We start from the raw sequence: 18007 nt of genomic DNA, 5'->3' as shown, positions 1-18007 counted from the left end.
CAAGGATGGAGACTGCACAACCACCCAAACTTTTTAACCAATTAGCCCTGAAAGGCAGTTGAAAAATATTACATCCTTCACAAATGGAGCTGCTTGTTTTGGTGGGGTAGATGACAGTGAAGCCATGAGAATGGATCCTGTTGTCACCAACTTCTTATTTTCCTTCCGCTCCCCAGACTCAGAGCTCACAGGTGATCCTCTAGAGAAGGAACATTATATTTCCACACACAGAAATTGTACACCTATTAACAGAGTCAGGAAAGGGATTCTTTTCAATCCAATTAACTGATCTTTCCAGATCATTCTGGTAGATGAATGGGTTGGTTTTGACACCTAATGCAAAGGTATCAGACAATTGAAGGAACTTTCACAGAATATCAGTTCAGCACACAACAGTCTAACTAAATCATCCTTTAAATTAACTCAGTCTTCCTGGAGTAACTAGAAATTAATGGGAAACACTTATCTTTGATATTCCAAACACCCTCTTGACACCTACTTTAATTGGTATATAGCATAACTAGAAAAGATGCTCAAAAGAGAAACAAAGGGGTGGAGATTAATAATTTATGGGGAGGTGGAATGGCAAAATAGAAAAACGCACTATTTGTAAGGAAACAAGAGCTAAAAGATGATAAACCAAGCTAGCTCACAGATTAAGAGTCAGTACCCAATTTCTTTTCTGTTTTTCCACTCAATTGCTTTAACAGGAAGGCGGAAGTTTTAAAAGAAATTTTAAAACTTCTTTAAAAAACAAGAACAATAATGAAGTTTGACAGACAGCAATCAATCTGTAAACCACACACAGACGAGGATGAAGTCAATGTTCACTGGGGGAATTGTCATCCTGATCCCACCCTCTCCCTGAATATAACCTGTCCACTGCTCATTACAGCACACAGAACAAGACAGGGACATGGTTTTTAAAACTGTTCATTTATTCCAATTCCTAGCAGTCTCAAAACACTTGACTGAAGATCAAACACCACTATGCAGAAATGCAACTCATTGTATTATTTAATGCTCTTAAACAACGCTAGTTTTCTCACAAATACAATACTAAGTATTTTTATTTCATCCCTCTTCCTGCAAACTCTCTAACTCAAAGAAATACTTATTTCATTAAAGTTGCTAAGCAGCGGGGGGTAAGACTTACAAAGCAGGAGATTATTTTTATCTGACAGCAATCACACTAGAATAGCACTTTAAGCTATGAATAGCTTGCAAGACAAAATTTTAAATCTACAATGACTCAAAGATCAAAAAACTGTTTACAAATGTCATGTTTATTTACACAAACACAGCACAAAAGCATTTTTCATCAGACCTGACCTAGAAACTTTCAGCTAAAAACTAGTTTTGCTAGACAAGCAAAAAGGGAAATTAGAATAAAGTTTACATCAAATACTTGTTTCCATACTAACTTTGAAAGTTCGACTTTCCACCAGGATATGGCAAAGCACAGAGCTGAGACTAAGATCCTCTTTCCACTTTGAGAATAAGTTATTTAAAATCCATGTTCATTAGGCCATTCCTTTCCCACCAGCTCCTGTAGCATTTATTCACTTTCTCCTATTCACCTGCCTTCTACCCACTTCTAGCTCACACAGGTATTCCCCTTTAGTTTTTCATTAATCACTTGAAACTGCCAACAATGAAACAGTCCATTGAATAACAGAGGCCAGTTCCCAAAACTACCTTACTTTCCACTTCCTGCTTCCACTTAATCTCTTTAGAGACACTGTTATCCGAGATTTTAAAATTCATAAGGTTGTTTGTAATTTTTCATTTCTTTAAAGAAGGTTGCTAACACCTTATCTGTGATCCAACAGGGCACTGCACCCAGGACCACTATAATTTCATAAGTATGTAAAAAAAAATCACTGAGAAGACAAAAAATGATCAGATGTGTCTCAAGATACTTGGTGCCATGTTAGTGATTTCTACACAATTAAGGCTGCTTTAAGACTTGCACAAAACTTCAAAATAATTTCACTTAAGCACAAAACAGCCAACCTTCACAGATCAACGACTCTCACAGCTTCCAGGCTACTGTCACACTAACTCTATTTGAAACAAACAAACAAACAAACAAACAATAACTAAAAAAACCCAAACAGAAAGACCCTACTGAATCAACATCACTATTTTCTGTTTCCCAAGTGCAATTTGAAGTAACCCAGCAGTAACAGTGCAAAAAATGCAATTAAGCTGCAGATGTCATATCACGTTTATGTAGAAGTACTCCCTAATGGATTACAAAGTTTAAAAAAAAAAAAAAAAACTTTCTTAATAAAACATAGAACAAAAGACTCAGAAAGGACTGGGTAATCTTTTACTCAGTAATTTTTTTATTTATCAGACCTGTTAAAAATCTCTTCCCACTACAAGAATATATATTCTTTCTTCACTTCTTCAGGTAACTCGGAATAGGTGACCAGCAGTTCTACCATACCCGGCACAGACAAGAAAGGAGCAGGGCACAGCAAAAAATCCATGAAAATACCTCGGATTCAAGAGAACAAAAGCAAAATGCTTGCAGAATTACAACTCTGAGGCTTCAAAACACACACATGGTAATATAAATAAATATGATGTGTTTAACTCACGTGGTTAAGGGCAGCGGTTTACAGAACACAGACCGCAGCTGCCAATGCATTCTAATCCAAAGAGTCTCAAGCTATTGTAGATTACTTTGCAGATCACAGAGCCATTGCAATTGGAAATCAGCAGCTTTTAAAAAAGCATCATAAAGTCATGTAACAGTATGTGAAGGTAAATTGTGGGTTACTAACGCCTACTCTCCAAAAAAATAAAGCATTTCTTTATTTTAACTTAACAGGTCCCTCAGGCCTATCCTCAGATCCACACAGCCTCATATTTATTATCACAGGTCAGTGTTAGGTCAAAGTTTTGGCTCTGACTCAGACTCAATTTACATTTATGAGGAACCACAACAGAAGTTTCTCTGGGATAATGCACATAATACCACCCAGTCTATACTTCTCTTACTAAAAGCCTTTTCATTTTAAATTCAAACTTAATAGTATTCCTTAGACCCTCACCTAGCACCCTCTATGAAAAGACAGAACTAAAACATCTATAATAAACAACCAAAATAAACCAAACAATCAAAGGGAACCTTCTAAAGGAGAAACATCACTACAGCTACCCATACCCTTGAATTCCTGTTCTCAGGAAACTCCAAATTTTTCTATTATGAAAGACACAAACAAAAAGACTTTGAAATTTGGTAAACAATGCAGTTTCTGAAACTTCATGTATAGACAAAACAAATAAAATATTGATTAAACTCTTTCCAGCCATGGCAGCTCAATCAGAAGGGAAGCTGGCCAAGTAACAGCAGAAGTGAACAACTACAACTCCTGAGGAGTTTGGGAGTCCCATCTCTGGAGTAATACACCTCACAGTCTTGTCAAATCAAATTGAAAACATCAAATCCTTAGATTCTGGGTTTCTCAGCTAGGAGGCACAATCCAGGTTAAAGAAAGCTTTCACATTAGTAAACAGTAAATTCTGAATTTACAGGTACCCTGTTCTCTATTAGAATAGTATTTCAGCCAAAAAAAATTGCAAAAAATTCTACCTAGATATAAAAAATAAAAATCAGATTTCCCAAACTTGCTGGAGTTTGCTGTTACTTTCCTTTCCTCTGCATAGATGGCACTCAAACACTCTGTCAGGGACAGCAACATAAAAGCTCTGAGACACAAAACTGCAGGTTTGTTTATATACAAACAAGTGTTGAGCTTTCCTAAACAAGTGTTTCTTCTTTGCTATCTATTCTTTCCAATGTGCAGCAGACTATTTTTATGTTCTCATAAATCACAGATGACAAACACACTGGAAAATTACTTGCAGGTCCAATTAGGGGCTCTTGCCAAATGCACATGCCAGAATAATAAATATATAGTTTGGGGACAGATAAAACCACAATGTTCAGTTCTACCGTTCAGATGAGCATAAGAGGAAACAGTTGTCAAGAAATCTAAGCCTGAGATGGACTAACTAAAGTGAATGTGGAACTTGGAAAAAAAACTTCTCAAAGTCAGTTCAGATCACCTGTAGGACTGGAAAAGGTAAATTAAGTCATCTGCTGGTATAAATTTTATATGAGCTGGTTTTCATTTTGAATACCACAATTAGCAAAGAGTCTACTTACATCTAGCATTTATACAGCAGTGTCATGGAAGAAAAATGTACCTGCATGCTCACTGTGTGTAGTTAATTCTGAGAAAGATTAATATTTTATATTTATATATATATATATAAATAAATGTATATGTATATTCAAATTTCTTTTCTTAGAGGTACTAAGAGTGGCAGGGAGAAACACCAGGGGAAAAACAGCAGGAAAAGAAACAGAACAAAACGATACCCCAGAGTTCAATTACTTCCCCAGCACAAGCAACCCTTGTGAATCACTACTTTTTACCTTGGAGAGATTAATTTCAGTTTTACTGACCTTTCAAATCAATGCCACCACATCTCATTTTAGCCTTGCATAAAATCTTGCATGTAACTGGAGAAGGTACGTCCTTCCCCATATCTTCATTTTTAGCCATTTGAGGACTAAACCAAGGAAGAAGTTCAAAGCCTGAACTGCTGTTGAAGACAAAAGCAGTTCTTCACTCCACGGACAGACGCTTCATGCTGTTCTCTCACCTGAGCCCACTGCAGCATTTGTGTAGTCAGCCAGATGAGCAAGTGGTCTTTCTGAGAGCTAACTGACATTCTCCTCACCTGATTCACCATGCAGGTGAGCAAACTTCAGAGACAGCACGGAGAAGGGAAAGAATGTGGTTGGGACAGACAGCAAAATGTAACAGCATCCCATTCTGTAACAACCCACACTTCAATATATGAACTGCATTCAAACCCTGAATAGTTTTTATAATCTGAATAGTTTCAGCTAGAACATAGTCTTTGGGACGAAGACCAGAGGGAAAAAAAATTGTCTATTATTGGGATACCTGTGCTAAAGGCACTTATGACCAAAATATGCTCAGAAAAGACAAAACATGCAGCTCCCCATTTTGGACTTCAGCAATGACTACCCTGATGATCATAAATTGGAAGTTACATTATTTAAATCTGACAAGGCAGCAATAGCATCCCTTTCTGATTCTCTGAAGAAAGAGCAAGTTCTTTCAGAGGCACCTACTAGACTATTATTAACCAACACAAAGCATAGAGAGAACATAGTAATATTAATAAAATCATCATCTCTCACCCACTTGAAACCTACTGCAAAAGACAAGCAAAGAAAATTTATCTTGAAATGCAACAGTGGCAAGTTGTATTTCATAATGGACTTAATCACAATTGTGACAGAATTTTCACTCTTTTAGTCAACAAGTTCCTCCCTCAAGTAGTAGTTTTGTGATGACAGAAAGACAGCTGGGGAGAAAAGAAGGGAAAGGATTAACAGCATACACTGTCCAGGTGGTCTGCAGCAGGTGAAGAGTTATTAGGAAGTTTGGTCTGCAACAATTTTCATGTCAGAGATGTCTGCTTCCTTCTCCCTACATCCTATCTCCCATGTAAGAATTGGTCACAAGCAACTTAACAATTTTAATCTGCTTCACAGCTATGACTGCTTATGAAACAAACATTGCCTAAAAGTATTTTGATTTTTAATGAAGAGTACAAGTGGAATGAAAGGCATTGTGCTATCATAGTCTCAAAAAAGACAACCACCATCTTAATACACCGTTTCCCTTAAGTAGTCTCTCAACAACTACTAATACTACTTTGAATTTTCAAAAGCAGTTACATCCCTGAAGAACTTCTTCAACACATCTCCTTAGAGCTGCTCCCAAATCCAAATAGGCAAAGTACAAAATATAAGCAGAACATAGAGAAAAAGGATAACATCAGCACTTGGTTTATTATAAATAATGTTTTAGCACAGAATTTCAACTCATTCTGGTGACCCAAAAGCCTAATTTTAAGCATTCCAAATGCATCTATCACCAGCATTCTTCTATAACAGAAACACTATGTTCTCTTGGATTAAATGGAGATACCATCTGACAGCACTAGGAGAGGACAAAGAACAGTATGGAGCGTTGTCTTCTAACACCTGTACATGATTCTGTTCCTATCCTTTCTAGCTGAAGGTGAAACTGCTGACTGGAACTGCTGATTGCAGAAACATAAATGGTCTGACACTGCTGCAGGTAAGCAAATCTCTTCTTTGCGATAACACAAATGCAAGAAGAAATCTCAGGCAAATCAAAGTCAGTAACTGAGTTACTGGGCAATAAAACAGCAATAAGTTGACATATTCTTTAGCTATGAAAAGCTGTTAAACGTTAGTAATTTATTTCAGAATGTCATCACTCTATAAGGAACAACTGATACAGTTTTGCATCTCTTGAATGGGGTCAGAGTCAGCAAGACTGATGCTATAGAGGCTTAACTTAATCCCGAGTGTGTTTTATAAAGTGTCCAACAAATCTGACACCTGACTTTTTCAGTCAAAAACTTCAATTACATAAATTTTAGATTATCCCTTAGAAATAAGGAACCCTTTTAAAAAAGCAAACAAAAAAAAAAGTCTTTCCCTCCAGCATGCTGTTACAACAAGCTTCACAGCCTAATAGTGGCAAACTGGTTTTGCAATGCAAGAAAACAAAATTCAAAAAAGTCTACAAACTTTTCCAAGTTTTCAATGACAAACAGAAATGTTGGTCAATGCTAGAACTCCTCTTCTGCAGCCAGCCACCATTTGTTCCACCCTAGGTCCTTATACAGACCTCTGTGAACCTCTGATTTAGCTTCAGAAGCCTTAGATGGAATAAACATATAAAGCACCTCAAAGTCCAGCAAGAACCAACTAAAAGTCGTTCTGGCAGCCTAACTAAACATAGTTATTGGAATGTGGGGAAAATGCAAAACAGAAAACAATTACAAAAGATGAGGAAAAACTATTGCAACATTCATTGAACATAGGCTGGAATGTCCAAAATTGAATTCTCAAGGTAAAGGAAGACTGCTGTCACCACAGGTATCTTATATTAACTGATCCATTTTCATCTTCAGGGAACCAAAAAGATATGTTCCTTTCTTTTCAATGCAGGTTACTGTAATTTATATCAACCTGAATGTAATCACAGCATAGAAGCTGCAGCAGGCAGTAAGTCTCAAACAATACAAGCTGACATAGTCAAATTATGCATATGCTTTAAAGACCCTGCATTTCTTACTTTCTCATATACATTAAAATACATATTTCAGTTTATTAGCTCTTAATAGCTATCAACTTATTACCTCTAAGAAAATCTCATACTCCATGACACTAGAGTACTGCACAATGGCAGACAGATTTAAACAGAAAACCAATTCCAGCTTCTCTGGCAGCATTCTTTGGCAACTTCCAAATCAAGTTCTTTAGGCAAGGAACTGTATGGCTTAGCCCAAAATAAAATAAAATAAAATGTTCAGGGTCAGGATGTCTTGCTTGAACAACTCTTCAATAATAGCTTCAATCTTTTCCCCCGTCAATGGACTTACCAAAAAAGACAGACAAAAAACATCCTGCACAAAACAATTCTGGAATACAAGAATGATAGTTAAGCTGAGAACACATTCATTTCATTTCCCCCCCCCCCCCCCCGCTTAGATTCCAAGACACTAAGCAATCCTGAAACACAAAACTGAATTTTGGTTCAGACAATATGTTTCAATAAAATTCTTAATTATTAGCAAATTCTAAAAGACTAACCCTCCATTTTCCTTACTAAATGGTTTTCACACCTACTGTCTATCATATATTGATTTTCACTGTTTCTACAGACAAACCTGTTTTAAAACATCTGGTTAAATACATGACCCAGATTCACTTGATATGGGTGCATTCAGAGAAGGCTATTTTATATTAGCCTATATTTTATATTAGTATTATATAGACTAACAACAGATTTAATTACCAAAAGTATGAGTTTCATTTTTCAGATATCCCTAAAATGGGTAACAAAGGAATTTCAGATACAGTAAAAGAAATAGCTGGAAAAAACATTTTGAAGACATTCTGAAAACAAAATAATTTTAGGAGACATTAATCCCTTTTACCAGTCATACCTTAGAAATCACAGCATCATAATCTATCATATCCTGTATCCATAACCTTAGGTGGAAGGGAATCACAAAGACCACCAAGCCCAACTCCTGGCCCTGCACAGGACACCCCAAACAATCCTGCCATGTGCCTGAGGCATCTCCAGAATCTCACCCCCCCCCACATCCGGGGTTGCCCCATCCCAGCTGCAGAATCTGGCACTTGCCCTCGTTAAACTTCACACAGCTGGTGGTATCAAACCCTCTCATTTGTCAAGGTCTCTCTGCTGGGCCTCTATGACTTCAAGGGGTCAACAGCTCCTCTCAAGCTAGTGCCACCAGGAAACATAGTAATACTAAAAAGATAAAACCAAGATGCCCAAAATGTGTAAATACTAAAAAAATACTCAAGTAAGACACTTATAGGAATACTCTGGATTTTCTCATGCGTCAAATGAAAAATATTCCAACTTCAATCATGTGCACTTTAAATAAACTAGATTCCTCTTCACATTACATTAGGTCTTTTTCAACCTATACTAGATAGCTCTTTCCTGCAGTCTGACCTTTCAAGTAAGCCACCACCTTCTCAACCCAGAAATTTGCAGGAACATCTAATGGTACATCCTAACCTATGAAACTTTTGAAAATTAAGAAGAAAAGTCAAGCTAGAGTGCAGGACTGCTTATTACTGGAATACTACAAGGCAAGGACTTTGATGTTTTACTCCAGTCCCTCTTGATTACCTCTTTTAATGCAAATAAAATCATTAGCCATTTACTGGAACATAAATTGTACTCTAGTTATAAATAGAAGATAAGTTAGTGGGGGAAATCTCTGAAATGTTCTGACAGTCAAACATGGAAATACTTTAGGAAAGCATGCTTACATATTCTACAAAGCACAGTATTCTTGACAACTAACTTGTCAGGTATTTGATTAACCTGCCACTGCATTTAGGAGTAAGTAACACACAGCAGCTGCTGTCAGGCACTGAAAGCACTAAAGCCAGATGTTACTGCCCTGTTTTCAAGCACGTACACACTCACATTACACAGGCACATCTCTCATTAAAATGGAGATAATAAAAACCATACATTTTCTAAAGAGGAGGCAACTAGCACACACGCACACTGATGAACCCTTATGAGACTTCTGATTAAATCAACATTTAAGAGTCTGACTTCTCATTTAGAAATGAAAAGACAAATTTAGAAGCCTAACTTTCTTCATGATTAACTGTATACACACACAGATAACGACTTCAAATATTTGCATGACTCTTGTAAAGCCACCTTCCATCAGTGTCCAATCTCTATTCTCCATACTGGTGCCAAATTAAGACCTAATTAGTTTGTTCAATAACCTTTGATTTCAACAAACTAATTTCTACTCTACCTCCTATTGTCACTGAACATAAAATCTAACATTTATATGAAAGAAATGTTTAATTAGAATTTAGTGTCCCCTAGTGCTGGGCTGAGTCTGAGTGGCAGCGAAGTCCCATAAAACTCCCATAAAAAACCCTCAGTCACTTTGGCATGAGGGGAGAGATAAGGAAGACCTTAAGTGAAAAAACAAAAGTAAGTGATGCCAAATACTTACTACCTACCACAAGCAGACTGATGCCCAGGTGGTCCCCTGGCTATGACCACTCACCCTGCTCTCTCCACTCTCTTCTTATGGCTGACCATGGCACTGCACAGCCTGAGGTACCCCTCTGCTCAGCTGGGGTCTGCTGTCCTGGCTGTGCCCCCTCCCAGCCTCTTGCACACCCCACTGAAGGGCAGGGCAGAGTGAGAAACAGAGGTGGCCTGGACGCTGTGCAAACACTGCTCAGCAACAGAAAGCACAGGGTGTGTGTTATCACCACTGTTTTCTGTTATCAACATTGTTTTGGTCAAAAACAAAAACCATGGCACCATACTGGCTGCTGTGATGACAATTAACTCTACCGCAGACAGGTCCAGTACACTTCTCTTAAAAATGACAGGAAAAACCCGCATCTAGTATTCTTTCTGATACAGACAAAGCAGGCCCTTATAGGCCAACTAAATAAGAGGTGGAGGTTTCACTAACTTTGACTAAGCAGGCCACATTTATTAAAATTATAATTCTGTACTTAAAGTGTATCTGCACCCAAATAAAACACCTATACCTCCCCCTCTTCTACCTTTTCTTTTACAGCAGCCACAATTAAAAACACTGTGTAAAACACTATATTATTTTAAACTGGGGAGGTGCACAATGCTTAATTTTTATTAATATGCATCTGGTCATTAATGTGGATGGAATTCTAGAGTTGTGTTTGGGTCTTTGAAAAAGCATGTACATAATGGAGAGAGATCCCTCTATTATTAGTCTAAATATCACCCATCTTCCTTTCAGTTCTTTTCAGAACAAGCTTCTAGTTCCTCACTGGTTTCACTTGTCCAGGTGCAAGCAATCTTCAAGAAACAGAGTAACTCATAATAATGCCATGTCAACATCTTTGTTATGAGGTTAAATAAAAAGTACACCCACTGCACTGGTCTCACACTGAAAGGAACAAGTTCCTCCATTTAGTATTTAACATATATTAACTGAGAGCCTCAGGCATAGTTTGCAGAAGCTCCTAAAGCAGGAGTTCCATTTGAATACCCAGCTCAAGGAGTGTAGTTGCACTTAGCCCTCCCTGAGTGATTGGTACTGACAGAATATCCACCTGACATTCACCTCAAGCTACACAATGGGTGTCACACACTTGCCTGGTCACTGTGCACTGCAGGAGACAGAATACTGAAATTACAACATAATACATACAGAATGCTTCTCTCGTGGTAGAGACTGCCCAGTGTGGAAGTGCCACAGTAAAATCAAGTGTCTATTGAAACAAAAAAAATGGAAGTGCACTGTGCTGTGCTGTACAAGAATGACAAGCTAAACACAAACCTCCCACTATAAACCATGTACAAAAGAAAGACAGTCTGGCAGCTAAGGACTCTTAATAACACAACTACATCATGCTGTTTAGTAAGACCATAAAGGCAGATGACTGGAAAGTATGTAGCAAAAAGCAGCTTACAAGTGCTCAAAAGAGTATCAGCAACAGAAAGATATGCAAAAACCCTGACAACTAATTTCCCAGTGCGATGAATAAATCCTGTAACATCCACAAATAAAAAGAGAGCTTTGAAAATAACTCTTCTCCCTTTATAAAGCCCTCACTTATAGAGTGTATTATCTCAACAGTCCACCACAAACATGGGAAGAAAAAAGAAAAAAAGAAGGGTGAAACATGGTAGTTTAGTGCAGGTTTTACTGGGGGAGGTGGGAAAGACTTGGCATGCACAATGCTGGTTCACACTCAGACCAATAGCAGTGATTTTGTGCTGCTACTCACTTGTGCCTCTACTCATCCAGGCTTACAGACAGTGTACTTGGAGGAAAAGCGTAGTTGAGAACTATTTTATGTGCAATCTCATAATTCTTTTGTCTGAAAAGTGCATTTGAAATCATTCTGCAGCAACATTTTATCAATTTTTCTGAGAGAAAGCAAGTTACTGAAATTGATCTAAGACCTGCTTGAAAGCCAGAAAAAAACCACAAAGAGTTAAAAGTGGCACATGGCTAGTTAACTAATTCTTTTCTTCTTTTGCTAAAACTTATTAAAAAAATGGACTGAAAATGTTGTTCAGAGGAAACCAAGCACATTTACTCCAGACTAGTTTCCCCTCTTTCCAGTAATGCAACACAGAGATGAGTATGTGCTGTAGTAATTATATGATCTGTAAGAAAGTAATTCTTAAATATACTATCTACAATACTTAGTCTGGTCAATTTATCATTGCAAAGAAGTCCATTACATGGGCCTCGACTAATTTAAATAAATGCTATTTATATAGCATTAAATGTTAGCTACATTAGGATTAAAGAATACCTGAAAAAAACAGTACTTCTTTAATATAAAATATTCTTTTCAGTTTCATCATTATTTATCTTCTAGCAGTAAAGAGCAAAATTTTCTTATATATATACTTTATTCAACATGTTTAATAAAATCAGCTTGCTAAAGGGAGAGGAAGAATAGTTATGGTATGTTTTTAAGAGCACTTAAGTTAAAGCTCTGTTTGAGAGCACTTAAAAAACTGGAAAGCACTACCAAAAATGCCCAGACAATGTTTTTGTCTTTGCCCTACACCAGACACCTTGTCATAAAAAAGGGACTTTCCACACTCAAAGTTATCCACAGAAAAATAATATCAATTACAGATTAACCATGCTATGAAAGCAGGGATAACCACACCAACTGCATGCAAATGATTCAAAATCATCATATCCTCAAAGGAGCCCAAAAGCAGGATTTAGTCAGCAGCATGGTAAAGAGGCACTTTACTCATCTTGTAGCAAAGAGAATTGGGGTACTCCTCCTCCCACACCTCCTATCTTCTCCTAGTCTGTCACTTATCTATAGACATGAAATACAAAAATAAAAAAGACCAAAAAGGTAGGCAACTATGAAAGAAAGAATTTTTCACCACAGACATTACACACGTTGTTGTTATTAGGCCCTGAACATTTGAGAAAAAGCACGCCTTTGTCCAGGTTTCAACACATTCATACATCACTCCTCAACTGCAATGCGAATGAATTCCCAGGGGACGCCTCTTCGAGTTACACTTGTTTGTCTCAGAAATTTTCCAGCAAAACTTGAGCGCTTCCAAGTTGACATTCAGCCTCTTGCTGAAACCGTTTTCATGAGACAAAAAAAAGACTAAAAGGATACAAAGAAGACTTTTCAAAACCTGTTAATTTCTTACAAAGGCAAATCCTCCCAAGACTTCTGCATCACAGTATCCATTTCACTAAGTCAAATCTTAAGAGCAGGAAAAACACCACCCACGCTTGGAATGTTTTCAAAATTCCTATGCCACCTTTCACAAAAGTACTTTTAGGATTAAAATATAAAATTCAGAAACCAACTGAGACGCTCATATTTGTAAGAATAATAAGGAAACTACATTTTAATACTAATCTGGTCAATACAAAATAGCCCATCTGAAGCAGGCACACTACTTCCCTAAAAGCTTACTTCAATACAATGAAAAATATCATAAGCTGGAGACCTTCATGTGACCTATCTGGACACAAAGCTATGATGTGAAACCAAATTTTCAGCAATGAATGAAATTTTTGAAGGCCAAACATAAGTAACAGAGATCCAAGATAATTTCTGTACCTAATGAAGTGATTTAACATTACCTCATTCCCACAAATGACATTTTAGTCTTCAGCTAAGAAAGGGTAAAAAAATCTAAGAAATATTTAATGTTGCAGTAGATTGCAGTAGCCAGGTATTTTTCAGCATACTTTACATGAGTATTCTCTCAGCAAGTGAGGAATTAGTTACAGACCAAATAAATATTTTATCTTGGTGGGTGCTAGGTCTCTCTCTCTGGTTAAATTTGCTCAGTTGTGGCAATTGTATAGAGGATAAAAGCAGTTGAGTGCACTGCTGTATTGAATAGATTCCCAACAACTACCAAAAGAAAATTTCAAAAAGGAGGAAAAAAGAAAAGACAACCCAAACCCACAACCAGAAGAAACCCTACAAGGATGAAATTAGTGGAGCAAGTTACATAGCAGGACCACCTCACAACCTCTCTGTTTTTATGAGACTGAATTACAAGATGCCAGGAGGACCTGTCATGAAACAGCTGCCCTGTACTCATCTCTTAGCTATCATTTTTAAATCAGTTCTATTATAACTTCCAATATTTATTACTCCCTTCCTTTGCTTCAGTAGCTCTACACTGTAACTCCCTTTTGCTGTGGCTTTAACCCATCCTATCACAATACTGGTTTTTTACCTAATTCAGCACTGGTGAACTTCAGTGCATGCTTTTCATTCCTATAGCAACTGGCTATTGCTCTGCTTTAAATGGATGAACCTGACTCTCTTTTCCACATATGTTTCTGAAGGATTTCCAAATACATGCAGGTATTGTGATGGCTCCCTGAAAAATTTTAGTAATGTATTTTCTTCCAGTTTATTACCTGCTCCTCCAAGGACACCGCATCTGTCATGTTATGCAAGCATGCACATATTTCAGCTCATATCCCTTATAACCTATCTTGACTTTGGAATACAAAAATAGTTATGTGTACACAGAAAATACAGATTGAAGGAGAGCTGTTGGTGGAAAAGAGCAATCAGAAGACAAACATTAGGTACAACCTAATTAGGCTAAACTAATGTTGTGTGTGGGGGACACAACATTAACAAACAAAAAGGCTGTGTCCAAGAAGCATTACAAATATAGGTAATTGTGTTCAGATGTCAGGAACAGGATTGAGGGGTGGTGTGTTTGTTCTACAGCTGCCAGAAATTCCCATCACTGAATCCATACTGCAGCAGCAACCAGACAACATCTCAAAAGTCTTGCTGTGGCTGTTTACAACCATCACACCACCCTGGAAACAAGATTCACATTAGTATCTAACCATCTCCTGGAAACCCTGAACTCATCAATCCATCACTAAATATCTTCCTATCACTAAAAACTGTCTCCTAGTAGCAAAGACTCTTCCATGTACACTTAGAAATTATACAGGGAGCTCCGTACATGTTAGCTATTTTGTATACAATTATCTAACAATCTCCTGGAAACACTGAACTCATCAATGCACCACTAAATATCTTCCTGAAAAACTGTCTCCTAGTAGCAAAGATTCTTCCATGTACACTTAGAAATTATAAAAGTAGCTCTGTACATGTATGCTATTTTGTATAGTTCATATGAAATTAAGTCACATCACTATTGTTTAAAATTACCTAAAAATCTGAAAGCTATGTTATCAATACATGTATCAGTAAGTGTTCTGAGAAAGCATCTATTTATAGGGAAATATGTTCTTTGGCCAAAACAGAGTTCTTGTTTTTATATTTTTTATTTATATGTTCTTTGGTCAATCCAGTCTACTTCTTGTATTTTTTAAGTAAACATTAAATTGTTTTCTCCTGTTGGAATAAACAGGAAGGATATTCTCAGCTTTAAATTTACAGACTTTCAATCAAGCTTGTATATCATAAACTTGCCTTTGCCTGTCCCTTAGACTTCATATAGTTTCAAAATTATACTTTACAGACTCTATGTTGCTCTGCTTTGCTTGCTCTCTAGAGAAAGTCTCACTCAAACGCTACAGTAAATCAGTTCTACTGGAAGTAAAGACTTCGTAAAAAAACATTTCCAGATGTGTAAAGTAAGCTGGTTCTGCTTACTTATCATTAGAACAACAGAGAACAAAAAATATTCACATTGGAAAATGAGCCTGTAGTTTTATTTCCAGTTTTGGAAAGAAAACACATGACAAATGGTTTAAATTGTGTACCCTGTACACAAGGGCACAAGCAGGCCCAAAACCAAAGTCTAAACCCCAATGCTTCACGTCTAACAAAGCTCCCTGCATTTAAGCCCCCTGCCCTAGAGCTGAAATTACAATTCTTTATGTCTGATGTCTCGGCTACAAAATCTCAAGGGACTTAGGGATATCCATGCCACTGTAACCATTCAGTTCCTTTTTCTCTATAAAGGAACAACAGATCCCTTTCAATGTATGTCACTGCTGTGCTTAGCAAAGTCAGGTAATGTAAAACTTTGAGGCACACCATTGCAAAGGCAGACTTTTAGACCCAATATTAACTTTGATGCACCACGAAGACTTGTGCCACATATTCCTCCTGGCAGACACAATGCTCCCTACCCTGAGATCTTTACAGCATAATGCCCACTAATTCAGCAGATTTAGCGCACAATCCTGGTCAAAAAACAGGCTGAAAAATCACCCAGTTTATACCGCCTTCTTCAAGATAAGGTATATCCTAAGACAGTCCAGCCAGCAATTGCTCCTGCCACTCCTAACTTACTTTCCCCCAACTATTCAGGCATGTAGAAAGAAAAATGCTCATATGCCTTCAATTCAACAAGCCCTCAATTTCACAGGTAGAAGCAGAGATCACTATCTACTGAGGTTATCAGGACACCATGGCAAAGTCCACCTGAAATGACGGGAGTACAAGAATATGCTCTGAAACACACAGAGAGAACCACAATGCTCCTGTAGCAGGTACATACACAGATCACAGAGTTACAGAATAAGATGAGTTGGAAGAGACCCACAAGGATCACTGAGTCCAACTCCTGGCCCTGCACAGCATCATCCCCAAGAGTCACACTGTGTGCCCAAGAGTACTGTCCAAACGCTGCTTGAACTCAGACAGCTCTGATGCAGTGATATGGGCTAAAAAGTGAACATTAATCAAGAAAACCACTCTTTATTCACTATCAGCCAGTAAATTTATGGCAGATGCAATGCCCTGTCAAAGAACATATAACTTACCAGCTTCTCTCCCATACTGAAAAGGCAGAGTTTCAAGAGACTTCCATTCAAATCAGTGAACTGGATTAAATTATTTATTTGTCACACAAATTAAAAAACAAAAGCAAGTTTACTTGACAAAAAAAAAGAAAAGCTAGTCCCTTAATCAAATCAATACTGTATCTCACTCATATCTAAAATAAGGGTGTATCACCCTTTAATCAAATACACCGCATCAAATTAAACTGCTTCCCTGATAGAACTCTCATTCCACAGTCCGAGTGCTTTCTATATTGACTGCCTTTTTCAAATTAAAAAAAAATCCCACAGAGTGGAGGAAGTACACCTTCCTCAATGACTTACTTACAGTATCATGGCAAACTATTAAGCAATGAAATCAGTAAAAACACAGAATTATATAATAATGCCATTTCTTCATTTTGACACGCTTCTCATTACCCACAGCCATTTCTGTCATATAGCCCTCCCCCCAATTTTAAGATGTTTTTCTCATGCATTACTCTGCAAGGTCTTAGTAGAAAAGGGCTGCTCAGCACCCTAGAGCACTTGAGGACCTCGTAAGTACCAGAGTTCTGAGTGACAAAACCCACAGGAGTAGAGCTACCTCCCTCCCACATTAGAGGCACGGATAAGCTGAAGGAGGATAAATGTGCCAGGTTCACCCAGGCCCTCAAGTCCAACGCTGGCCTGAAGCCCTGGCCCCCATATCCATGTCCTCCCGGGTCCTCTATATTCCCTCTCATGTGTACTCATATGACAGCCCCTCTGCGAACCCCGCAACCAAACGGCAGCGCCACAAACTCTGCCGGGCTCCCCCTCCCCAAAATCCGTGCAGCTTTTTCCCAGCTCCTCCAAAACACCAAGCCTGCTCCAGGCACATCACGTCCCCCATTCCCTCTGCCCCACGCCCCCAGCCACACTCACTCTGCAGCGCCCTTGACCCCATCTCACCACCAGGCTCCTGCTCCCCACAGCACCCCCAAAAGCCGGCGTCCCCTCGGGCACCCCCTGCCCAGCGCCCCCGGCCGCACCTCACGGTCCTTGAGGCCCAGCAGCAGCACCTCCTCCATGAGGGTAAGCCGCGTTTCCTTGGAATCGCCCTTCTCGTCGTCACCGGACTCGTCCCGGCGCCCTTCATCCTCGGGGCCGCCGCCGGCGCCCCGCTCCTTTTCGGCGGCCGCGGCGCTGCGGGAGGCCTCGGTCCGGCGCTGCACCAGCCCGGAGCTGCGCTGGGTCAGGGAAGTCATGGCGGCGGGGAGAGAGCGGGGCTCGGCGGCGGCTCGGGGAGGGGACGGGCCGGGCTGGAGCCGCTCCGCCCTACGCGCCCCGGCCGGGGGCAGTCATGGGCAGCAGGCCGGTCCCGGGGCGGCCGCGCTGGCGGCGGCGGCGGCTCAATATGGCGGCGCGAGCTGATGTCAGCGGAGGATGTGGCAGCGCCAGGCGGGGCGGCGCCGGAAAGGGACCCGCGGCTAAGGGAGCGCGGCCGTGACCCGGGGCGGGCGCTGCGCTGCCTTCGGGATCGGGGTGTCCTTCCACGAGTGCCTCG

General features: G+C 39.2%; 1 protein-coding gene across 1 annotated transcript in view; it reads right to left on the bottom strand.

Annotated features, from left to right (window-relative positions):
- The window catches only part of GOLPH3 (golgi phosphoprotein 3), a 29092-nt gene extending 11310 nt beyond the window's left edge, over nt 1-17782 (bottom strand). Inside the window, exon 1 of the mRNA XM_054283525.1 lies at nt 17493-17782. Within this exon, the coding sequence (XP_054139500.1) occupies nt 17493-17708 (216 nt within the window). The 5' untranslated portion in view covers nt 17709-17782. The remainder of the gene's footprint in view (nt 1-17492) is intronic.
- Nucleotides 17783-18007: the final 225 nt, after the last annotated feature.

This window comes from Melozone crissalis, unplaced genomic scaffold (genome assembly GCF_028551555.1).
Source record: "Melozone crissalis strain CALT ecotype California unplaced genomic scaffold, PUWL_Pcris_2 ptg000036l_1, whole genome shotgun sequence".
Lineage (NCBI taxonomy): Eukaryota > Metazoa > Chordata > Aves > Passeriformes > Passerellidae > Melozone > Melozone crissalis.
Note: the sequence above shows the minus strand (reverse complement) of the source record. Positions and strands in the feature narration are given on the sequence as shown.